This window comes from Pinus tabuliformis, chromosome 3_2 (genome assembly GCF_031772625.1).
Source record: "Pinus tabuliformis cultivar Carrire ecotype Pingquan chromosome 3_2, CPIR1, whole genome shotgun sequence".
NCBI lineage: Eukaryota > Viridiplantae > Streptophyta > Pinopsida > Pinales > Pinaceae > Pinus > Pinus tabuliformis.
The window spans coordinates 627545140-627571195 of record NC_142302.1 but is presented as its reverse complement, the minus strand read 5'-3'; the positions used below and the strand labels follow the sequence as shown (position 1 = coordinate 627571195).

Genomic DNA, 26056 nt, shown 5'->3' with positions numbered 1-26056 from the left:
TATCATTGGGGGCTCCAGGAATGTTAGAGAAATCACAAGGACCCAACAGACTCATGGTGTTGCGCCTAACTTGACCTTTAAAGAGCAAATGAATATCGGAGAGGGCTTCTTGTCCAAGATTTCCAAGAAGTGTACGAGAAGCGAGTTTGTGTGATCGCACCCTATAAACCTTTTCAGGATCAGGAGTAGGATTGCACAGACTGCTTGGATGTCTTCTAGTGTACACTCTTGTAGATAATATAGGAAGTGGAGTCGCCACTTGAACAAGAAGCTAAGCACAGAAAAGCTTGAAAAGCAAGAACCAAGGACAGAAAAACTCTATCCCCGGCAACGGCGCCAAAAAATGTTGTCGCGCAAACTGGCACGACAACGCTCAGACCGGGGGCTATCACTCTGATCCCCGGTCTCTCCGTTTAAGCCTGTCTCCCACGGCTAAGGGGGGTAGACCCTGAGGAAAGATGAAGGCCAACTGCCAAACAGTTGGGCCGGGAGACGAGATGCACTAAAATGGCTTTATTGATTTGATAGACCAGTGCCTAAATGAGTACTTTCTAGGTGATATAAGAGCATAAATCATAAACAGCAATCACCATTCATCAAATGATCGGAACAAAGCTTTAAATATCCAGCAAAAAAAAACCACAAAGCTCTTCGAATGACGATATCCAGCAAAACTAAGAGAAATAATTTCGCTTCAAATAACAGTGAAAATAGATATCAATTTCATGCTCAGATCTCAGCTTAAAAGGTACAGCATAAATGAAAAGACTGAAACTGGCAAAATGAATTTTCCAAAAAAAATAATTATTATTATTATTTTTTTTTTTATTTTTTTATTTTTTTTTTTTTTAAACTAAAAATAAAAATATATAAAAAATATCAAATCTAAAGAAAAAAAAAAAAAATATTTAAAATCTCTAAAACCTAATTCTAAAAAAAAAATTTACAATCTAAATTTAAAAGCTAATAAAAATATTTTTCCCTTCTTTATTTTTTATATTTTTTTTATTTTTATTTTTTTTCGAATGAAAATTCTAAATCTAAACTAGACTAAAAGTAACAAATTAAAATCTAAACAAAATAAATAAATGTTAAAATCTAAAACTAACAGATAATCTAACTCTAAACTCTATGGAAACCTAACATAAATCTAAAGTCTAAAACATAATAAAAATAAAATCTAATTTAAAAAAAATCAAACCCTCCTAAATGGAAACCTCACGACACCTCTAAAATTAACACACAATGTCTAAACTAAATAACACCAAAACGATGACTAAAACCATAAGCGTGAGGAACTATGGCCGCAAAAAAAAAAAAAAACGTGAAACGCAATTGCTGAGGGTAACTCGACGGCAAACAAGGATGCGGTGATGGCTGGGGAAACACGCAGGGGATGGCAGGCAGGACAAGACCGCAAATGAGGAATGGCACCAGACCGAAAACCCAAAAAAAAAAAACACGCCTGCGTCTAATCTGAAGCCGTGGTGGAAATACGCCTGTCCAGAAACACTCAAGCAAGAAAAATACGCTCGTTACGTGACCGAAACACAGCGTGTAAATTCGAAAAAAAATGCAGACTCTGAGGTCGGACGGGTTTCGCAGGTATGCTGAACAAAGGAGGGGTGACCAGAGGCGTTTAAGGGGGCTAGCTGAATGCTGCAGACGGAGAGGGAAAAGCGTATTTCCTTTAAGCTGACAGCCCGAAAACACAAGAATGGAACTCAGGGATGCGTGAGTGATACGCCCAGTCAGCAGACATTTGTGCAACGATGGAGGGCCTGAGGAAAGGAAACTGCGCCCACGCTGGAGGATTCACCACTTAAAAAAAAATGAACAAAACCAAAATTTTCGATGAAGCGAAACAACGACTGCAGATGAATCCAGAACCTGGAACGAAAATTTAAAATGAAATGCGGCCGCAGGATAACAGAAACAGCCAGGCCAGGTACACGAAGCTAGAAGAAGCAAAGACTTCGCTGACGGGAGCAAAGATTAGATTTCGTTGACGGGCTCGGAGGAAGATTTATGCTGACATTCAAGCTAAAGACATGAGCTGGCTTTCAAGTGTTAGGGAAAGTGAAAGCGTACCTGGCTATTGGAGATTAGACGTGCCACAACCGCTGATGAATTGATTTATGCCACAGACACGCAAATTTCCCAGATATCCTTGACAGCAACACGTTTCAAGCTGGTCTTTTGCCACTATTATCTGCTGATCTGGAAACAAGAGACTTGTCTCTGCAAGAGGAAAACAAAAAACCCCGACAGATAATATGCAAAATTTAAAAGTGAAAACCTTCAAAATTTACCAAAAGTTACAGAAATTTACAGCTCTAGACAGCTAGATTTGACAATAATTGCAGTAATATTTTGAAACATCAGAAACTTGAACTTCACTGTGAACATAAGAAGATCTCTCAATGTAAAACACGCAAGAAAATTCAAAAGATTAACCCAGGGCACAAAAATAGCTGGGCTCTGCACAGAAAAGCCTGTGGGAGTCGGCTGGTTCAGCCCAGAACTTCCCCAAACGCCCACAAATACCCTTCACCTAAAAATCTCCTGCAGACCTCAAGCAAACATCAGTAAAGAGGGCAAGAAACGCTGCTAGATTTCAAGAAATAATGGAGATACCTGCCATTATTTCAGAAACCCTACAACATTCAAACCCTAGCACATGAGCAAGATACCTGTACCCACAATGCTCTGAAAACCAGCTATTATTAACTGCTGAAAACTGAAATATGCAGAAAAATGAAAACCTCACAGCAATTCCAGAGAGTAACACCAGCCAGCTTTGAACCCCAAAGTCTTTTTATTAATCAGAAAATCAGATTACAAGAGAGCTTTCTCAGTACAGACTCACAGATCAGATAAAACTGTAAAATGACCCCCTAAGACCCTATATGAAGGAAATGATCCCAACGGCTAGTTTTGGGTGATCCATGTAGAACTGATCTCGACCGTTGATGAGGATCAAGACATCTCTTGATCTCATCCGTCGATTTTATTTGAAAATGTTATTTTGCATGTGTTCACAAAAAATATTATTATTTTATTATTTAGGGTTTTTGCTTTGTTTTATGAATTTTTTATTATTATTATTATTATTATTATTTTTTTTTTTTTTTTTTTTTTTTTTTTTTTTTTTTTTTTTTTTATAACTTTAATATTTTATTTATTTTCTAAATGGATCATTTGAACTAAACCGTTGGAAACATCCCTAGGACCTAGGACCTAGGACTCACGAGGGGATTTAAACATTTCTCAACCCTCAAGACACATTACATCATGACTTTTACAATTTACATCTTAAGGGGATGAACCCACTTAAACATAGACCCTCATAGACCACCCAGATCTGCGACACAACTATAATCTAGCAGATTAACACGCTAGGATTCTCCTAAAGTCCTAATAACGAAATGCATCCCGGCTTTGGGGTCGGGTTTGAAGGAAAACTCTGCCGATCCATGGATCGGTGAGACTAAAAACCTCCCGGGACGGAGATCGTCATTAGAAAGTTAGGTCCACCTAGGCAACTTTACATACATGACTCTGATCTGCTTAGATTATTTACAATTCAAACATGCAGACTGGGTTTACAACAGGAAAGATCAAGCTGTCGATGACTGTAGGCTGGCACGGACATGTCGCTCAGGAGCTACCCTTCTCTGCCAACCGAAAGGAGGTGTACTGCATGGGTAGTTGACCAATAGTGGTCAACATCTGGCTCTACTTGGGGACACGTTGCTGCACTGGTAGGAATGTGAGAATCCAGAATCTGCATCCATACAACACACAAATAAAAATAAGTAGCGTCCATTCCCAAATCATCATATGCATTAAGTACAGGAAAGATAAAAGCTCTTCATTTATTGACTAACTAATAACATGAAAAGTAAATCTAATCTTAAAAACAGAAATGAAATGCTGAAAAGACAAGGAGTAGGGATAGAAATACAATACAAAAGATGCCCCATGGCATCAGATATCATCTCTGAAGAACAACTTGAGCATTTGGCCATTCGCTGGTAGATGAAGTGGCTCACCATCCAATCTGCTCAAGTGGAATGAGTTTGGTCCAGCTTTGTCTCTAATGATGTACGGTCCCAACCACAAGCTGTCAAACTTTTTATGCTTTCCTGGTTTTTCATTTTTGCGATCCCAAAGTAAAACCATATCTCCAACCTGCAAAGATCTAGATCTAGAGCATTTATCAAAGCTTTTCTTAATATTAGATTGATTTTTGCATATAGTTTCAAAAGCTGTCCGACGAGTCTCATCTAATTCCACAATCTGATCTATCCTATTCTGAACAACATCTTTATCAGTGGAAAAATTTTGGAGAAGCTAATAGGCTGGCAATTTTAGGTGCACAGGTAAGGTAACATCCAAGCCATAAACCAATTCAAAGGGAGATTTACCAGTAGATTTCTTCTTAGTAATTCTGTCTGCCCACAAAGCATACTTGATTTTGCTGTCCCAAGACTTCTTGTTATCTCCTACTATTTTCTTGATAATGGTTATGAGATTTTTATTACTTGATTCAGCCAAACCATTACCCTGAGGATAGTAATTCGACGAATGAGATAAGACAATGCCATATTTGAAACAGAAAGATGTAAACTCTGAAGAACTAAAAGCTTTGGCATTGTCCGTAGTGATTTTAGCGGGGACACCAAATCTAGTAATGATGTTATTCTCAATGAAATCCATAATCACCTTTTCAGTGGCATTCTTAGCAGGAATGGCTTCTACCCATTTAGTGAAGTAATCAGTAGCAGTCAAAATCCAAGAGCAGCCATTGCTAGAATTTTCATGGAACTTCCCTATGAAGTCCAGACCCCAATGCTGAAAAGGTGCCTCTACAATAACAGGCTGTAGAGGAAGGGCAGCAAGCTTCTGCTTCCCAGTGAACAGTTGACAGGCTTGACACGTTCTAACAAACTTGTGCACATCAGAAAAAATCGAAGGCCAATAATAGCCAGCTCTCAGGATTTTGTGGGCAGTAGTTCTAGCGGCATAATGACCACCACAAAATCCTGAATGAAATTCGGAAATTAATCTTTTGGACTCAACATCGTCAACACACCTAAGCACTATGCCCTCTGGATTTCTCCATCCAAGGCCATCCTTCATAAGGCAGTACTTAGTGGCTTTTAGTCTAAGAGCCCTTCTCTTATGAGCGACTAAGTGATTAGGACATGCAAGATTTGTTAAGTAGTAAACTATGTCCTTATACCATTCATGCTCAGCTAACCTTCTTAATTCTGGTGAAGAAAGATCGTCAAGGCAGAACAAACCAAGAGTCTTTTCATTACTTTCAGTTAACATTTGAGCTAAACCTTGGCCTTTGATCAGCTTGGTGGGTCTAATTTCTAAATCATACTCCTGTATCTTAGTAACCCACCTAGCACGAGTCCCTAAGCAATCAGTTTGAGTTAATATGTCCTTAACAGCAGAATGTGGGACGAAAGCAATGATCTTAGAATAACCCACATAAGTTTTAAAATGCTTAAGAGACTTGACCAGGGCATAAGCCTGCTTTTCCATGGTATTGTACTTCAATTCGGAGTTTTGAAGTGCTCTACTCATGAAAGCAATAGGCTGCTCGTGACCCTCTCTATTCTTTTGAAGTAAGACACCGGCAATGGTATCCTCAGAAGCGAAAGAAAAAATCATGAAATCTTTGGAGTAATCAGGACTAACAAGGACAGGAGCCTTCGCGATAGCAGACTTGATTTCTTGGAAAGCCCTTTTGCCCTCTTCTTGCCAGACAAATTTCACATCCTTCTTCAGAAGACTTTGAATGGGCTTAGCTATTTCCGCATAATTCGGGATAAATCTTCTAATAAAATTTATCTTTCCAAGGAAAGACTGAAGGGACTTGAGGTTGTGCGGGAGAGGAATCTTTTGAATTGCTTCAACACGTTCAGGATCGACCTTGACTCCTTCCTTAGAAATGATATGACCCAGAAGTTTCCCTTCAGTTACCCCAAAGACAGATTTAGCCGGATTCAAAGAGATTCCATATTCTCTGCATCTATCGAAAACTTTCCTAAGATGATCGATATGGCTGATACCATCTTTAGAGAAGACAGTAAGATCGTCTTGGTAAATTTCGATAATTTTCCCGATTAATCCTTTGAAGGCATAATCCATGGCCCTCTGGAAAGTAGCCCCAGCATTTGTTAACCCAAACGGCATTCTGATGTATTCAAAAGTGCCCCATGGTGTTGTGAATGTGGTCTTGTGTCGATCTTCCTTTTTAACCCAAACTTGATTATACCCCGAAAAACCGTCTAGCAATGACATCATCCCAGACCCAGTTACTCTTTGCAACAAAGTTTCCATTTTTGGCAAAGGGTAATTATCCTTTTTGCACGCTAGATTAAGGTTTCTAAAATCGACACAAAGTCTTATTGTACCATTCTTCTTCCTGACAATCACCAAATTCGAACACCATGTCGAATGCCTAGTTTGAGCGATGATTCCTGCTGCAAGCATCTTCGCAAGCTCTTTTTGGACCAGGGGGGCTAACTTAGGATTAATCTGCCTAAGTTTCTGCCGAAAAGGTTTAGCATTTTCGTCTTTTAAGGGAATAGTATGCTCCATAATATCTTCCCTATAGCCCTTCAACTCATCATAGGAAAAAGCCAAAACATCTCGATATTCACGAAGTAAATCAATTAACTTTTTCCTTTCCTCCAGACTAGTACCTTTACCGATTTTAACCATTTTCGGATTTTCAAAAGTACCAATGTTAACTTCAAGGTACTCGCCTGGGTCCGACTTGTCTTCTTCTCTCAGCTTCGTGGCATCATGCCGATCAAAATATTGCTCTAAGGCAACTACATTTCTGGGAGTGGGATTTATGATATGTCCTTGATCTAAAGACCCATCCTCGCCAGAAACTAACCGGAAATCCTCAAACTCATCTAAACTATTGAGAAAACGAACGACTTGCTTTTCATCATTAAAAATTTGCCAATGCTCTGAGTTGTCTGGAACAGATGGTCTGAATATTACTTCCATTTTAATTTTATCGTTAATTAACTCGTCAGACAACTGGAAAGTGGTAGCAGCTACGGCAAGCTCATCTGCCAAACTATTTAGACCTCTAGGAATTGCTTCAAGGTTAAGGGCATCGAAGTGCTCCATAGTATCCCACACAGCATTTCGATAGTTTCTTAATCTCTGATTTCTACATGTGAATTTGTTTTTAAGCTGCATGATAACCAGATCGGAATCCCCCTTGATGCTAAGCAATTTGACCCTTAAAGCCTTGGCCAATTCAAGACCCAACAATATAGCTTCGTACTCAGCAACATTGTTGGTTGCTTCAAATTCTAAACGATAGGCAAACTTGAATACGTGACCGAGGGGAGATTTAAGCACAACTCCCGCACCTTTACCATGACTAGAGGACGCACCATCGAAATACATATACCAGACTTCATCCTTAAGATCTTTAGTCTCATCATCGGGAGGAATTATGAAATTGGACATGATAGCATAGTTCCCGATGTCAGATTTTTCTTTAATTATTTCGTTATGAGGCTTTTTAGGATTTTCAACATGAAATTTCCTCTCAGGCTCTCTATTTAGTCTAACAAAACCGTCACCGCTAGGAGAAGGAATCATAGCATATGACCAATTCATCTGAATGCTTCCCCCTAGATCAGAGGCCCACTTTCTGGATAACAGCATACCCCAAGCATCAGGTACATCAACGACAACAATATCCATAACAACCATGATGTCTGGGTAAACCGAAAGATGGACTTGCAAATCCTTGATTAAACCATGAACTTCGATTTTCTTAGAATCCATGGCACATATATTATAGTAGGGTCTGGAAACTCTTAAGTTAAGCTGTTCCATAACCCTTTTAGTCATAACACAAGCAGATGCACCTGAATCCAACATGCAGTTATTCAATTTATACCCATTGACTAACAAGGTGATAAAGAAGGGTTGATGATCCTTGTTATCAGCATCCACGCTTTGCAGATAAATAGGAGCATCATGATAGTCAACCTCACGAATCTTCTGTTGAGAAGCGTTGACTTGAGGACCCTGAATTGCTTTTAGTAATTTGTCTCTTTGGGAAGGGATCTTAGCGATCTCAGAGACGGGAACCCAGATTTTAGCATTATTAAACCAACTCCCCAAATCGACATCTATTCCCGAATTTATACCAGGGTTTAAAGTTCGAGGAGGAATTTGATTCCCGCTCTGATCCTTATCCCTTCTCTGGTATGTCAAACCCTTATCTCTAGCAATTTCCAGAATTTTCTCAGGAGAAGGCTTCTCACCATATAACCTAGCCAAAATGTCATCTTCGTCTTCAAGGTTATTTATACTAAAAGCGGATTGAGGATTCACAACATCATAGCTTCTTTCCTTAACCTCTATCCAATCATTCATGGGCAAAGGAAACTTGCTCCCTACCACGTTTATTTGCTCACCTGTCCCAATCATTCCATTATCGAAAAGTCTTCTGATAATGGGACAAGAGGATTCTTCGTGAAAATCAGCACAAGCACGACAGTAAGGAGGAGCATCATCCACCAGATTGGTAAGCGGATTAGGGGGCCTCTGCTCACTCGATTGACCCTTTCTTTGCCAGTTACTATTTCTGTTATTATTATTTCGAGGCTGAAAATTTTGCGGTTGCGCTCTTTCCATTTGAATTAACCTATTCTGCAAAGTGTTTATCTCCTTATTATGATTGATTTCCATGGTTTCAATTTTTTGAAGCAATTTAAGAACAAGCTCACTTTCTGGCTCCTGGGCTGCTTTTCCCTTAGGTTCCTTTAGTTTCGTAGCAGCCCTATCAAACCCTGGGATTTCAGAATTCCCAGAAGCTGCCTTGTCCTTCTCAAGCTCTACAGCTAAGGTTTGGCAAGCTCGATAATCAGTAAGTTTAGCACGCCTTAACTCATAAGATGGCTCAGGACCAAAGGCATCAATATAAAAATCTTGGAGAGTTTTATCTGAAGGTTTATAGTCTTGAGGTAATTCTCTAATAATGCTATTAAACCTTCTATTAAATTCCTCAACAGTTTCGTCTTCTCTCTTTCTCATCAGAGTAAGAGCTCTTACAAGATGTCGTCCCTCTCTTTTATCTCCATATCTTTCTCTAAATGAATTAATGATTGATTGTAAAGAGTCAAACGAATTAGGAGGTTTTTCTGTAAACCAGTCATGAGCATCACCTCCTAGAGTCAAGATAAAAAGGGTCATCCTGACATCCTCATGATCAAAATCAGGAGATCTAGCGTACTTAGCCATCCATATGTTGAAATCTCGCAAATGGGAATTAACAGTAATGGCATTATCTCCATGAAAGCTAGGCAATTTGTCTATCCCAACAGATGGAATATCATTGGGGGCTCCAGGAATGTTAGAGAAATCACAAGGACCCAACAGACTCATGGTGTTGCGCCTAACTTGACCTTTAAAGAGCAAATGAATATCGGAGAGGGCTTCTTGTCCAAGATTTCCAAGAAGTGTACGAGAAGCGAGTTTGTGTGATCGCACCCTATAAACCTTTTCAGGATCAGGAGTAGGATTGCACAGACTGCTTGGATGTCTTCTAGTGTACACTCTTGTAGATAATATAGGAAGTGGAGTCGCCACTTGAACAAGAAGCTAAGCACAGAAAAGCTTGAAAAGCAAGAACCAAGGACAGAAAAACTCTATCCCCGGCAACGGCGCCAAAAAATGTTGTCGCGCAAACTGACACGACAACGCTCAGACCGGGGGCTGTCACTCTGATCCCCGGTCTCTCCGTTTAAGCCTGTCTCCCACGGCTAAGGGGGGTAGACCCTGAGGAAAGATGAAGGCCAACTGCCAAACAGTTGGGCCGGGAGACGAGATGCACTAAAATGGTTTTATTTATTTGATAGACCAGTGCCTAAATGATTACTTTCTAGGTGATATAAGAGCATAAATCATAAACAGCAATCACCATTCATCAAATGATCGGAACAAAGCTTTAAATATCCAGCAAAAAAAAACCACAAAGCTCTTCGAATGACGATATCCAGCAAAACTAAGAGAAATAATTTCGCTTCAAATAACAGTGAAAATAGATATCAATTTCGTGCTCAGATCTCAGCTTAAAAGGTACAGCATAAATGAAAAGACTGAAACTGGCAAAATGAATTTTCCAAAAAAAAAAATTATTATTATTTTTTTTTTTTTTTTTTTTTTTTTTTTTTTTTTTTTTTTAACTAAAAATAAAAATATATAAAAAATATCAAATCTAAAGAAAAAAAAAATATATATTTAAAATCTCTAAAACCTAATTCTAAAAAAAAAATTTACAATCTAAATTTAAAAGCTAATAAAAATATTTTTCCCTTCTTTATTTTTTATATTTTTTTTATTTTTATTTTTTTTCGAATGAAAATTCTAAATCTAAACTAGACTAAAAGTAACAAATTAAAATCTAAACAAAATAAATAAATGTTAAAATCTAAAACTAACAGATAATCTAACTCTAAACTCTATGGAAACCTAACATAAATCTAAAGTCTAAAACATAATAAAAATAAAATCTAATTTTAAAAAAAATCAAACCCTCCTAAATGGAAACCTCACGACGCCTCTAAAATTAACACACAATGTCTAAGCTAAATAACACCAAAACGATGACTAAAACCATGAGCGTGAGGAACTATGGCCGCAACAACAACAAAAAAAAAAAAAAAAAAACGTGAAACGCAATTGCTGGGGGTAACTCTACGGCAAACAAGGATGCGGTGATGGCTGGGGAAACACGCAGGGGATGGCAGGCAGGACAAGACCGCAAATGAGGAATGGCACCAGACCGAAAACCCAAAAAAAAAAAACACGCCTGCGTCTAATCTGAAGCCGTGGTGGAAATACGCCTGTCCAGAAACACTCAAGCAAGAAAAATACGCTCGTTACGTGACCGAAACACAGCGTGTAAATTCGAAAAAAAATGCAGACTCTGAGGTCGGACGGGTTTCGCAGGTATGCTGAACAAAGGAGGGGTGACCAGAGGCGTTTAAGGGGGCTAGCTGAATGCTGCAGACGGAGAGGGAAAAGCGTATTTCCTTTAAGCTGACAGCCCGAAAACACAAGAATGGAACTCAGGGATGCGTGAGTGATACGCCCAATCAGCAGACATTTGTGCAACGATGGAGGGCCTGAGGAAAGGAAACTGCGCCCACGCTGGAGGATTCACCACTTAAAAAAAAATGAACAAAACCAAAATTTTCGATGAAGCGAAACGACGACTGCAGATGAATCCAGAACCTGGAACGAAAATTTAAAATGAAATGCGGCCGCAGGATAACAGAAACAGCCAGGCCAGGTACACGAAGCTAGAAGAAGCAAAGACTTCGCTGACGGGAGCAAAGATTAGATTTCGTTGACGGGCTCGGAGGAAGATTTATGCTGACATTCAAGCTAAAGACATGAGCTGGCTTTCAAGTGTTAGGGAAAGTGAAAGCGTACCTGGCTATTGGAGATTAGACGTGCCACAACCGCTGATGAATTGATTTATGCCACAGACACGCAAATTTCCCAGATATCCTTGACAGCAACACGTTTCAAGCTGGTCTTTTGCCACTATTATCTGCTGATCTGGAAACAAGAGCCTTGTCTCTGCAAGAGGAAAACAAAAAACCCCGACAGATAATATGCAAAATTTAAAAGTGAAAACCTTCAAAATTTACCAAAAGTTACAGAAATTTACAGCTCTAGACAGCTAGATTTGACAATAATTGCAGTAATATTTTGAAACATCAGAAACTTGAACTTCACTGTGAACATAAGAAGATCTCTCAATGTAAAACACGCAAGAAAATTCAAAAGATTAACCCAGGGCACAAAAATAGCTGGGCTCTGCACAGAAAAGCCTGTGGGAGTCGGCTGGTTCAGCCCAGAACTTCCCCAAATGCCCACAAATACCCTTCACCTAAAAATCTCCTGCAAACCTCAAGCAAACATCAGTAAAGAGGGCAAGAAACGCTGCTAGATTTCAAGAAATAATGGAGATACCTGCCATTATTTCAGAAACCCTACAACATTCAAACCCTAGCACATGAGCAAGATACCTGTACCCACAATGCTCTGAAAACCAGCTATTATTAACTGCTGAAAACTGAAATATGCAGAAAAATGAAAACCTCACAGCAATTCCAGAGAGTAACACCAGCCAGCTTTGAACCCCAAAGTCTTTTTATTAATCAGAAAATCAGATTACAAGAGAGCTTTCTTAGTACAGACTCACAGATCAGATAAAACTGTAAAATGACCCCCTAAGACCCTATATGAAGGAAATGATCCCAACGGCTAGTTTTGGGTGATCCATGTAGAACTGATCTCGACCGTTGATGAGGATCAAGACATCTCTTGATCTCATCCGTCGATTTTATTTGAAAATGTTATTTTGCATGTGTTCACAAAAAATATTATTATTTTATTATTTAGGGTTTTTGCTTTGTTTTATGAATTTTTTATTATTATTATTATTATTATTATTATTTTTTTTTTTTTTTTTTTTTTTTTTTTAACTTTAATATTTTATTTATTTTCTAAATGGATCATTTGAACTAAACCGTTGGAAACATCCCCTAGGACCTAGGACCTAGGACTCACGAGGGGATTTAAACATTTCTCAACCCTCAAGACACATTACATCATGACTTTTACAATTTACATCTTAAGGGGACGAACCCACTTAAACATAGACCCTCATAGACCACCCAGATCTGCGACACAACTATAATCTAGCAGATTAACACGCTAGGATTCTCCTAAAGTCCTAATAACGAAATGCATCCCGGCTTTGGGGTCGGGTTTGAAGGAAAACTCTGCCGATCCATGGATCGGTGAGACTAAAAACCTCCCGGGACGGAGATCGTCATTAGAAAGTTAGGTCCACCTAGGCAACTTTACATACATGACTCTGATCTGCTTAGATTATTTACAATTCAAACATGCAGACTGGGTTTACAACAGGAAAGATCAAGCTGTCGATGACTGTAGGCTGGCACGGACATGTCGCTCAGGAGCTACCCTTCTCTGCCAACAGAAAGGAGGTGTACTGCATGGGTAGTTGACCAGTAGTGGTCAACAAACCCCAAAGTCTTTCTTTATTGCTCATAAAAATATTACAAGAGAGCTTTTCGCTTAGTACACGATCAAGAGATCGGATCCTCTCAACTGACAAATGACCTCCTATTTAAAGATAAATCTTCCGACGGCTAGTTCGAGTGATCCTCATCAAAGCAATCTCGATCGTTGATGAGGATCAAAATTTCTTTAATCTCATCTGTCGAAATTTTAATGTAATATTCCTAATTAGCCATGGCTAATTAGAATATTCAATTTTGCTCGATTTTGCCTTCTATAGTTATTTATAAGTAAAAGGGTGAGGAAAAGGGGACATAACTCACTTTTAGAATAAAAGTCACTCCCTAGTAGCACAACGTTGTGACTTAAAGGGGAGCCAAGGGGGCCAAAGGACCACGTAGATATGGGGCCCACGCAGACACTTGGAGGTACTGCGCAAATGGAAAAGGAACATGTGGCAAGAGGAGATTACGTTGGAGAAGGTGAGCCTTGGGATTGAGAGAGGCCAATGCTATAAAGGAGGGAGGAACCTCCTCATTTTGGCATTCGATTATGTGCATTTGAGCTAGTCACTTCGACTTAGAGCACGCTAGCTGTTTCGCTGGTCTGCAGCACTGTTTAGTGCATTGAGTGTCTCCGTTCGAAGATCTCACCCTTAGCCCCGGGGGACTTCGAGTGCCTGCTCGGGTAAGGTATTTCCATCATTTTTTTGCAGTAGTTTCATCAGCATTTGGCAGGAGGATTGAGCATCTTGGATGACTGCGTAGTCTTGAGAGGGATGACGCAATTCATTCTGGCAGGAGTTCTGGATTGAGGGTTTGTGGAGGATTTGAGCTGGGAGATTGAGCATGGGATCAGCCCTTGCATATTGGAGGATCTTGGCAGAGTTTTAGGCAGAGTTCTGGAGGATTTTCTTCAATGGCAACGGAGAGCATTTAGGGACTGCGCAGATCCCCAAGGGGGTGATTTTTGGGGATCAGTTATTTCAGAAAAGCTTTCTGGGTTTTTCTGGGTTTCTTGAGTAGAGTCTGATTCCAGAGTTTCAACATTTTCTGAGGAGGGGAACAGCCCCAAATCCTCATTTGATTTCCAGCAGTAGCAGCAGCACGACAGTTCTCCAGCAGCTTGGACGCAGTTCAGAGAGAGGCCATTCCTTTACTATTCTGAGTGTATTTCTTCACTTGCCTTGTGCAAGTCGAGGTGCCATCTTTCTGATCACCTCCTGTACTCATTCTATTACTCAGTATAATAAAATGGCTTAGCATTTCTCTCTGCATTTCTTGAGTATCTGCTCATATTTCATGTTTACATTATTCTATGTTGCACCACTGTTATTTTTATCACTTTGAGCTTTCCGGTTACTATATCATTTGTACATATCTGGTTGGAGTTTGCTTGGGTTTGAAGGATATCCCGGTAAAGGGATATTACAGTGGTATTAGATCATAGATCTGGCTCAGCCTGTGGAGCTAGCAATTTATGACACCGGGGGAAAAGCCCTACATCTGTTACAGAGGTAGGAGATACAAAGACATTGGGCGTAGGTTGGAGAACACTTACAAAGAGGGAGACTGTGTTCGGGTGATGGACACAGAACAGGAGGCGCCTGCAGTAAATGCAGAATAGGAGGAGCCTGTGGTGGACGCAGAGCAAGGGGATCCGATGGCAGATGATGACGGGAAGAGATTTGCGGATATGCTCCTCAAATCAATGCAGGATTTGTCGAGGCAGATTGAGGTGATGGGGCAGAGATTTACGGCAGTAGAGGCTAAGCAGCGTGAGAGCCCACGGGTTTTCCAGGTTGGTGAGGGATCGGGTACATCCCACCATTGCTAGAGCAGTGTGATACTACACAGTAGGTGGCCTCGCATGCCCCTACACACTCTACCATACCCACTTTCTTAGGAGCAAACACAGGGGTCGGAGCCCAATAGGAGGCAGAGCCCGGCCATATGGGCGATTATTTTGCAGAGTACCAGGCCTATGGGCAGGAGTTCAGGGATGCACTCTCATTCAGAGACTTTGTTCAACTCCAGCGGGATAGTAGACCCCGCGACCATCACAAAGGACACCGACATTATCACGATGGAGACACCCACCGCACAACTAGTAGATTCCACTTGCCTGCGTTTGATGGTTCATCAAACAGTTTCGCAAGGTCTTGGGTGGAGAAGCTGGACATCTATTTCCAGCTTAACCAGATGTCGGAGGTAGAGGCCATCAAGGTGGCGACATTACATTTGGATGGTGAGGCCCAGGATTGGTGGTTCCATGGGATGGTTACACTCAGACATTCCACAGTGACGACATATGTCGAGTTCACCAAGAAATTGATGGAGGATTTGATCGGAGGGATCCGGAACAACACTTTGTTGAGCTAACAAGGCTCAAACAGACAGGGAGCCCAGAGACCTACATTGCAGACTTCTTGAGGATTTCAGTGATGGTGCAAATCTATCCATGGCACGGAGGATCTACATGTATGTTGAGGGGTTAGTAGAGCCACTTCAGGGTCTAGTTAGATCCACCAGACCAGCCACACTCCAGGATGCTATTAGCAGGACCCAGGACTTACAGGATGCTTCACCCAGGACTCGGACACCTTACCCCCAAAGACAGACTTTCCAGCCTAAGGGGAAGGATGTGAGGATTCTGCCTCCAAAGAGGAATCCAGGATGAGCACAGATTGATGATGATGCCAAGAGGGCGCTGAAGAAGAAGCGGTTGTGCTTTACCTGTTAGGAGCCGTGGGCACCGGGACATAGATGTGCTGCTGGAAAAGCACATTTTATTGAGGTTTTCTCCGAGAGCAGCGGGGAAGAGGATGAGGAGTATGATGTGGAGGCAGGAGATAGTCATGCAGCGCAGGATCCTTTGCCACCTCCACCACCACCAGCAGGTGGTGCAGCTTTTGCACCTACCGGAGGGGCCCTTGCAGCATTGCGAGGAGTTCCCAAGTATTTGACGCTGCGCGTACGAGGGACAGTCTGTGGCCAGTGAGTGTCAGTTTTGGTTGACAGTGAGGCAACCCACAACTTCATCAATGCACAAATGGTTGAGCGAAGAGGCATACAGACAGAGAGCTTCGATGGGTTTTCAGTTTTGGTCCCAGGAGATCAGACCATGATGTGTGCTCATTATGTTCCAGAGCTATCAGTGACGATGGGCACCTACACATTGACTGACCAATTTTCGTGGTCGATATTCCTGACACCAACATGATACTGGGTGTTCAGTGGCTCATTACTCTAGGGAAGGTCACGACCGATTGGAAGACCCTAGAGATGGAGTGGGATGATGAGAAGACAGGGAGGCATGAGAAAATACGGGGACATCACACATATTCACTTCAGACTATTTCGACTCATCGGATGGAGGCAGTCTTCCGGAAGGGAGACATAGAGTGGGCAATGGAGCTGCGTGCATCAGATGCAAGGGCCACAGGGCAGACGGTGCATCCGGAGATACAGTCCATCCTTGACCAGTATGCCATAGTGTTTGGGGAGATTCCGCCGGGACAGCCACCGGACCGGGGGTTTGAGCATACCATTGAGCTTGAGCAGGGCATACAGGCAGTGATTACTACCCCCTATAAGCATCCCAAGGCCTATCGGGATGAGATTGAGCGGGCCATTCAGGAGTTGCTAGCTCTTGGGCACATTCGGTTGAGCACGAGTCCTTTTGCTTCTTCCATGGTGTTGGTGAAGAAGAAGGTCGGCACATTGAGGATGTCCATTGACTACAGGGTCTTGAACAAGAAGACATTGAAGAACAGGGACCCCATACCCAGGATCGATGAGTTGATGGATGAGTTGAGAGGAGCACAGTTCTTCTCAAAGATTGATTTGAGATCTGGATACCATCAGATTCACGTGAGGGAGCAGGACATTCCCAAGACTGCCTTCAGGTGTCACTATGGGCACTTTGAGTTTTTGGTGATGCCCTTCGGGCTAACCAACACCCCAGCTACATTCCAGTCTTGCATGAATCACATCTTCGTAGTCACATAAGGAAGTTTGTGTTGGTGTTCTTTGATGATATCCTCATTTATAGCAGGACTTGGGAGGAGCATCTCCAGCACATTGAGACAATATTGCGCATCTTGGAGGAGCAGCAGTTCTATGCCAAGCTCTCCAAGTGTGAGTTTGGGTTGACGGAGATGTTATACTTGGGACACATCATAGGGGTGGACGGAGTGAGGGTCCACGAAGAGAAGATCAGGGCCATCAAAGATTGGCCGGAGCCGAGAAACGTGACAAAACTTCAAGGACTCATTGGTATTTGTACTTACTACCGGAAGTTCTTCAAGAGTTTCTCACAGCTTGCTGCACCCCTGACAGATCTGACGAGGAAGGGGGCATTAAGTTGGTCGGATACAGCGCAGCGAGACTTTAACAGGCTCAAGGAGGTTATGAGCAGCTGCCCAGTGCTTGCATTTCCGGATTTTACGCAGCCATTTGTTTTGGAGTGTGATGCATCAGGAGAGGGGATCGACGCAGTGTTGATGCAGGGAGGTCACCCTATAGCCTTTGAGAGCCGGAAGCTCCTTCCACATGAGAGGCTGTATTCTATATACGACAAGGAGATGCTGGCCATCATGCATGCATTGGCCAAGTACCGGCAGTATTTAGTGGGTAGCAGGTTCAGAGTGAGGACTGATCACAACAGCCTCAGGTTCTTTTTGGAGCAGAAGCAGCCACAGGAGAGGCAGCAGAAGTGGATCAGTAAGATCCAAGCGTATGACTTTGACATTGAGAATGTCAAGGGTAAGAACAACGTGGTAGCAGATGCCCTTTCACGTAGACCAACCACGTTGTCTCTTATGAGCTTGGACACAGACTGGAGGGCTCGACTCTTAGTTGAGTACTCCAAGGACAGATTTGCATGTGAGGTTCTGGATGGGCATGTGGCGGATGATAGGTACAGGGTGATAGATGAGATCATCTACTATAGGGACCGGATCTTCTTGACTAAGGGATCTTAGCTCAAGAAGAAGATACTTCAGGCATCACATGATTCAACATTGGCCGGCCATCAGGGGTTTACCAAAACCTACAAGGCCATTAGAGAGAGGTTCTCATGGAAGGGCCTCAAGGAGGACGTACTCTAGCATGTCCGGGAGTGCAATGTTTGCCAAAAGAACAAGGGGGAGATGAGCCATCCTGCAGGATTATTACAGCCTCTTCCCATTCCGGAGGGCAAATGGGAGAGTATTTCGATGGACTTCATCACAAGGTTGCCCATGGTACAGGGCAAGGATTGTATCTTTGTTGTCGTTGATCGACTGACAAAGTACGCACACTTCTTTGCCATATCCGCACACTACACAGCAACACAGGTGGCCGAGCTATTCTTCAGAGAGGTCTTTAGGGTACATGGTCTTCCTAAGACCATCGTCAGTGACAGGGACAGCCGTTTCATGGGTAGGTTTTGGCAGGAGCTTTTCCAGTTGGTGGGGACGGAGTTGACACCGAGTACTAGTTATAACCCACAGACGGACGGGCAGACAAAGATAGTTAACAAATGGTTGGAAGGCTACTTGCGTAACTATATCAATGGGCAACAGAGAGCATGGCTGAAGTGGCTGCATTTGGGAGAGTACTGCTACAACACTACACATCACATATCCATCGGTATGTCACCATTCTATGCTTTGTATGGATATCATCCTTTATCTTTTGCTGACGTGATGTTTGGTGCTAGCAAGGCTCCGAGAGCCAAGATTTGGATCCAAGAGAGTCAAGATATTCTCCGAGCTCTCAAGGATAACATGGCTACAACGTAGAACCAGCAGAAGCTGTATGCTGACAGGGGTCGGGTGGAGAGACAGTTTGAGGTAGGAGACTTGGTCTACCTATGATTACAGCCATACCGACAGTCGTCACTGAAGCAAAAGGGGGCTGAAAAGCTCAAGCCCCGCTTTTATGGGCCATACAAGGTGATACGCAGGATTGGACAGGTTGCTTATGAGTTGGAGCTGCCCCAAGGCAGCAAGATTCGTAACGTTTTTCATGTATCATGCCTGAAGAAGGCGTTGGGACAACATGTGATAAGTGACAGATGAGCTACCACCCATGGATGATGAGAAGCATTTGGTGTTGCGCCAGAGGCTATTATTGATACCAGGGAGAGGCAGCTGCGGAGCAGGACGGTCCAGGAATTTTTAGTGAGGTGGAAGAATTTACCGGATGAGGATGCAACTTGGGAGAGCGAGAAAATTTTGCAGCATCCATCACTTCAGTTGCTTGAGGACAAGCAACATTTTACCGAGGGAGACTGTAATATTCCTAATTAGCCATGGCTAATTGGAATATTCAATTTTGCTCGATTTTGCCTCCTATAGTTATTTATAAATAAAAGGGTGAGGAAAAGGAGACATATCTCACTTTTAGAATAAAAATCACTCCCTAGTAGCACAACGTTGTGACTTAAAGGGGAGCCAAAGGGGCCAAAGGACCACGTATAGATGGGGCCCACACAGACACTTGGAGGGACTTCGCAGATGGAAAAGGAACATGTGACAAGAGGAGGTTACGTTGGAGGAGGTGAGCCTTGGTATTGAGAGAGGCCAATGCTATAAAGGAGAGAGGAGCCTCCTCATTTTGGCGTTCGATTATGTGCATTTGAGTTAGTCACTTCGACTTAGAGGACGCTGGCTGTTTAGCTGGTTTGCAGCACTGTTTAGTGCATTGAGTGTCTCCGTTCAGAGATCTCACCCTTAGCCCCAGGGGACTTCGAGTGCCTGCTCGGGTAAGGTATTTCCATCAGTATTTTTGCAGTAGTTTCATCAGCATTTTGGCAGGAGGATTGAGCATCTTGGATGACTGCGCAGTCTTGAGAGGGATGACGCAGTTCTTTCTGGCAGGAGTTCTGGATTGAGGGTTTGTGGAGGATTTGAGCTGGGAGATTGAGCAGGGGATCAGCCCTTGCATATTGGAGGATCTTGGCAGAGTTTCAGGCAGAGTTCTGGAGGATTTTCTTCAGTGGCAACGCAGAGCATTGAGGGACTGCGCAGATCCCCAAGGGGGTGATTTTCGGGGGTCAGCTATTTCAGAAAAGCTTTCTGGGTTTTTCTGGGTTTCTTGAGTAGAGTCTGATTCCAGAGTTTCAGCATTTCGTAAGGAGGGGAACAACCCCAAATCCTCAATTGATTTCCAGCAGTAGCAGTAGCATGATAGTTCTCCAGCAGCTTCGACGCAGTTCAGAGAGAGGCCATTCCTTTACTATTCTGAGTGTATTTCTTCACTTGCCTTGTGCAAGTCGAGGTGCCATCTTTCTGATCACCTCCTGTACTCATTCCATTACTCAGTATAATAAAATGGCTTAGCATTTCTCTCTGCATTTCTTGAGTATCTTCTCATATTTCATGTTTACGTTATTCTATGTTGCACCACTGCTATTTTTATCACTTTGAGCTTTCCGGTTACTATATCATTTGTACGTATCTGGTTGGAGTTTGCATGGGTTTGAGGGATATCCCGGTAAAGGGATATTACATTTAAATTATTGAGGAAATTTCAAATTTTTCAATTAAATGCATTTTAATTTTTAATTAAGTCAAAAATTAAAATTTTGAATTAATTTCTTCAAAATTTTGACTTTGACTTAACCCCAGGGACCGAAGGCTTAAAATTTAGAAAAAAATCAATTAACCTTAGTCCCTAGACCTCTTTAAAATTTAATTTTTAAAGGACCCGCGAATTTTGTCTTTGGAAAATTTAAATTTACCTAGGACCTATTATTAATTAAAATTTTGGATTAGGATTTTAATTAATTTTGGCCAGAAAAATTTAATTAATTAACCTATGAGGGGATAGATTATTTTTCTAGCCCTCAAGACACTTTACATCATGATTTTTACATTTTTTACATCTCAAAGGGGAAAACCCATTTGAAATAGACCCTCACAGACTACCCATTTCTGCGACACAAATATAATCTAGCAGACTAAGCAATTTGTAATAAAATAACCTAACCAAATAGTTAGGATTATTCCCAAATCACTTTTATAGAGACTCGATCTATAACATGAGGACTCCCCTAAGATCCCAATGACAAAATCCACTCCGGCTTTGGGGTAAGGCTGAAGGAAAACTCTGCCAACCATCCGAGAATGGATCGGTGAGAGAAAAAACCTCTTGGAATGTAGATCGTCACCAAAAAAGTAGGTTTACCTAGGTGATTACATACATGACATGGATCTACTTAGATTATTTACATTATACACATGCAAAATGGGTTTACATTATAACATGATCCTCAGGCTGACGATGATAGCAAGATGGCAGGAACACATCGATCAGGCGCTATCCCTTTTGTGAAAAAGGGGGTGTACTGCTATGGGTCATTGACACGTAGTGGTCAACAGACCCCGTTAATTCAAACCCCCTTGAGCCTCTCCCTCCTTGTGGATCAAATTTCTCCTAAGGATTCGATTTCTCCCTTTGTGTGGCCACCGGTACCCACCAACCTTTTAATTTTTCATTTCCTCCTAAGTTGGACTTCCTTCCTTTCTGCAAAAAATAAATTAAGTTTCCTACCCCTTTTCTCCTAAGTCCAATTGCCAAAATACGCATCAAGTGTCAAAGTTGCAAAATTGGGAATTTATCTTAGCTAATTTATTTGTTGGGGACATGACTATAGTTATAATTGTAAATCTGATTCACAAATAAATTTAAATGCCAAATTATTCATGCCCAAATCCTTATCTGCCCTCTCTTCTTCAAACCAAACTTTAGCTTATTCTATTTAAATATTTATAAAACTTCTTAATGGTTACTGCCTACAGTTTTGGGGCAGTCCTTTCTCTAATTTTTTTGCACAAAACCCAAAGAAACTTGTTATAATAAAAGACTCCCAAAATAATGATAATATCTCATAGCCATGTTGTGAACGATTCAACTCCACAGTTACTATCATCAATATTACAATCTTTTAATCCTTTTTCAGAAAATCTCTAGTCTTGCGTTCAATATTATTTGAGTACATATAAAATCCCCGTAAAATAGTTTTAAGTCTGCTACTAATTTTGGAAGCCAAGCAAAACGTTTGTGCTAATGTTTGTTGTTGATCTCTACAGTAACTGATGTTCCTTCTATGGCCAGCTAACTGCATCAAGTTTATCAATATGATAGAAACCATCATCCCAACAAGAATGATTGTTTAGGTGACAGACTTTGAAATCAACAAGTATTTTAGACATTCTTTTAAGAATATATCTAGTAATAGAATTAAAATGAAGCTTTTCAAAATTTTCAAATGTAAGTACGAATTGGCGCTTGTTAGGTGTACACCAGTTAGCATTATGCATGCCTATTTGTAAGTTTCATCATATCCACCTTACGTAAACCAAATATGTAATATGCATAAGCATGCAATATGTGTGAGAATTCTATTGCATTCTGGACTCTTTTCATTCACACTTCTATACCTTCATAAATGCGTGTAAAAGAATTCAACTTATATCTTTACTATAATTATTTAATTAAACTTATAATTCAGTATATTGATACTTACAGGAAATAGTAGCTCAATAACCCATACGAAAAATAATGGTCCAAGAATTGAAGAGAAATCAATAACAGTTCTTGTTGCAGCTTTCGGCATCTCCTTGACAAACTCAAGTGGCATTTGCACATTTGCACCTTTCACTAGATGAAGAAAGGCTTGTGAAACCTGAATTTGAAATATGAAGAAATATTACTACGAAAGCATATTCCTGCTCTTCTTTCTTCCTCTTCTTTAATTACATGTTCCATGCATAAAGAAAATTCCTTTTTCAGCAGAATAATTATTGTAAGACAGAAATGTTATAACTGCTGGATACCTTGACATGTTGAGAAAAAACCAAGAGATTGACAAAATAAATGAAATCTAATGTGGCAAGATTGCCTCATGTCTAAGAACAGAAGGCATAAAATGTGATTTTGCCTGAAAAATAACTCACTTTCATCAAAAAAAAATAGGAAATAGCTACACTTGGCAAAGATATGATGCCTGCCTGCATAATTACGAAATGAGGTAAAACATTTAACCCACTCCTATGAAAAAAATTATGTGCCTTTGTAAGAGGTTATTTTCTAGGAATGCTGTTCTAGAGATTTGTTTCGAGTAATTCCATGACCGCAGATTGCATTGAATCTGGAAATACAATTCAAATTTCATATACTTTTCTACCAGCAATCAGGTCAGAATGTTGTTGAGCTGTACATAGGAAGCCTTGCTGCTTGTAATATCCCTTCCCATAAAAATCTGCTAAGTGTCTTTCTCAATTTTTTTAAATTATGGATGCGGAAAATTTTGGATACAGACTTAAGAAAAACAGGTGGACATTAATTAAATTAATGTTGTGTGGTAGAGGAGGCCACAAACATTAGACAAAGGGAAGATTCATCATGTAGTGGGATGTGGGGGCCACCCCATGATGAAATACGCAGCCCTTGATGGAGAAATTCGAATGGCTAAGGAGGGCGCTCGAATTGCTTGGTGAAGGGGCCCACCTGAAGGAAGAGAGCAGAAACTATAAATAAGAGGAAGGCAGCATCATTGAACACTTTTGATCATTTGATATTTTACACTTTGTTGCTCAAGTTGTTCAGCGGAATCATAGGTGTTGTTTGGCACTAGAGGTTTCCAAGGGGAAATTTCATCCTCTTCTTCGGTGGACAACGAGTGCCACCCTAGGGAGGAAAATTCTAAGCATTTTTGGAGTTGGAAGGAAGACCAAACATGCAGCACGAATTTTGAATTAGCTGGGACGGAGTTTAGGGAGCCACGCAGAGATTGGAGGAGAGAAGAGTCGGAGTGGGGAGTTGTATTGTTGTTGGGCACTCTTTGATCAATTTATCGGCATAGGAGGGATATTTGCAGGGACAGAAGCATCACACCACAACCATTGGAATTCTTGGAGAAGGGCCTGCGTCATCTTGCTTAGGAACTACGTAGTTTTTTGTAGGGGCCAAGTGTGGGGTGGCTTGTGGAAGGAATTGAGAAGTTGGAATTGCTTGGAATTAGATTGGGGGAGATTGTAGGGGATTTTCCAGCATTTTGGTGGAGCAGAAAACCCGGAATCTGCCGCAGGTTACATTTTCTGCTTGTGGAGGAGGGCCAAGCATTTGGGGTCAATTTTGGAGCATCAAAACTATAACAAACTATTTTTGGGTTTTCTGGGTTTATTGAGGAGAGGCCAATATTAATTTGGCATAATTTTCTGGGTAGATTTGACTAGTCAAACAAGGGTCCTAGCTCAGCTTGCAACTAGAGGAGCTAGGGAAAATTGGGCTGAAATTCCGAGGTCAACATTTGGCCAATTCCTTCGTGGGTTTTTGTAGGTTATTGGTGGAGACCCTGGGGTTAATTTCCTGGAATTTTCTGAGCACCGGAGGAGGCCCTAACAGCTATTCTTTGCAGCTAGTAGTGTAGTTTTCACTGGGACACACAAAGATTGTTAAGGACACCCACATTGCATGTTAGAGCACCTGATTTCATCACCTGAACATTGTTAGCTTGCCTTGGGCAAGCCCAGGTGCATGCTTTCTGATTTTACTTTCATACCCAACAATTATATCAATAAAATGGCTCATCTTAGCACAGTTTATGGATATTTCTGGTTGTTTAATGTGTTTTAAATTTTGTATGTGTTTTTGCTATGTTTGATTTGTTTATCATTGTAAATTTCCATTAGGAATATTACAGTGGTATCAGAACCATGATCTTGGCCAGCTATGGGGCAGCCAACTAGATCAGGGAAGATTCGTACATTTTTTTTCCCCTGGAAAAATCGGGAAGATTCGTACATGTATACACAGTGACGGGTTTAACCATAAATGACCCATGGCTCAAACGGGGTTTAATATGCGCGAATTCATGATCCAGTGGATGCAGGTGTCAGACCAAATCTATCCTCTTCCTTACAGAAGAGACACAAGAGTTGCACAGGCCGCGGGGGTACAACCATCTACATAGGATTGTGGGGAGTGTGAACATTCCGCAGATCGGAATTCCTACTGCAGCAACTGATTAAACATATCCTATTTGTTAATTACTGAAACAAATTATTTATCACTTCCTACAACAAATATCGAAGCTAATACACTGCAGCCAGCACCAATTAAATAATATGCCCAAAACAAGAACAAAACAATAGAGAAAGATACAACACAAATAACACAGTTCCTTTAGGACAAATGTCCCCGCAAAAACCCAATGCGGGAAAACCAGTGCAACAGATTTGAGGGTTTTATTATTATGCAGTAGTAAAATACGAATACATCTTTGGAAGCCTTCCCGACAATCCAGTTACAAAGAATAATCCTGACAGAGAGATTTGTTAGGTTACCTCACACTATCACTGGGAATCCTTACTGATCCAACCCCCGAAATATTGCCCCCAACTTTTTTGGCTGCCTTTATGCTGCCTCTGCGTAGTGTCTACGTTAGCCCAGTGTCAAGATCACTAGGGACAATGTCAATCCTCTGGCTGGTCGATTTGCTGCCCAGATGATTCGATTTCTGCCTCCTGATCTCACACCCCAGCTCCCAGCTTCTAAAACTTGAATTCCCTCAGCAAATTTTAGACTCCCTCTTGGCTTCTCCGCTGCCTGTGCATGGCTCTACGTCAGCCCCTCTGGCTCAACGCTAGCACTGCTAGATCTCCCTCTCCCTTCTTTGTTGAGTATCCTCCGACCGGGAAAGATTTCCCTTTGGATACTATCCTTGCTCCTCACTGCAAAATCTCACTATCGAAATTCTCCCGACAGCTGCTCTGCTTCAGAAAATCAAACTTCTGAACTCACTCTCTGTCTTTCCAAGTGACCCTCAAGCCTCCTTAAATAATCTCCTTGTTGACATTCAATGGCCCAGATTAGAAGTTAATCAATGGCTAAGATCATTTACGCTTGATCCTCGTCTTCTTCTAGAAGTTACACCCATAGTT

General features: G+C 41.4%; 1 protein-coding gene across 2 annotated transcripts in view; it reads right to left on the bottom strand.

Annotated features, from left to right (window-relative positions):
- The window catches only part of LOC149182193 (ABC transporter A family member 7-like), a 330418-nt gene that overhangs the window by 55078 nt on the left and 249284 nt on the right, over positions 1 to 26056 (bottom strand). For both annotated transcript variants that reach the window (XM_089416797.1, XM_089416796.1), the window contains exon 8: positions 22639 to 22797. In XM_089416797.1, coding sequence (XP_089272923.1) covers positions 22639 to 22797 — 159 coding nt within the window. The remainder of the gene's footprint in view (positions 1 to 22638; positions 22798 to 26056) is intronic.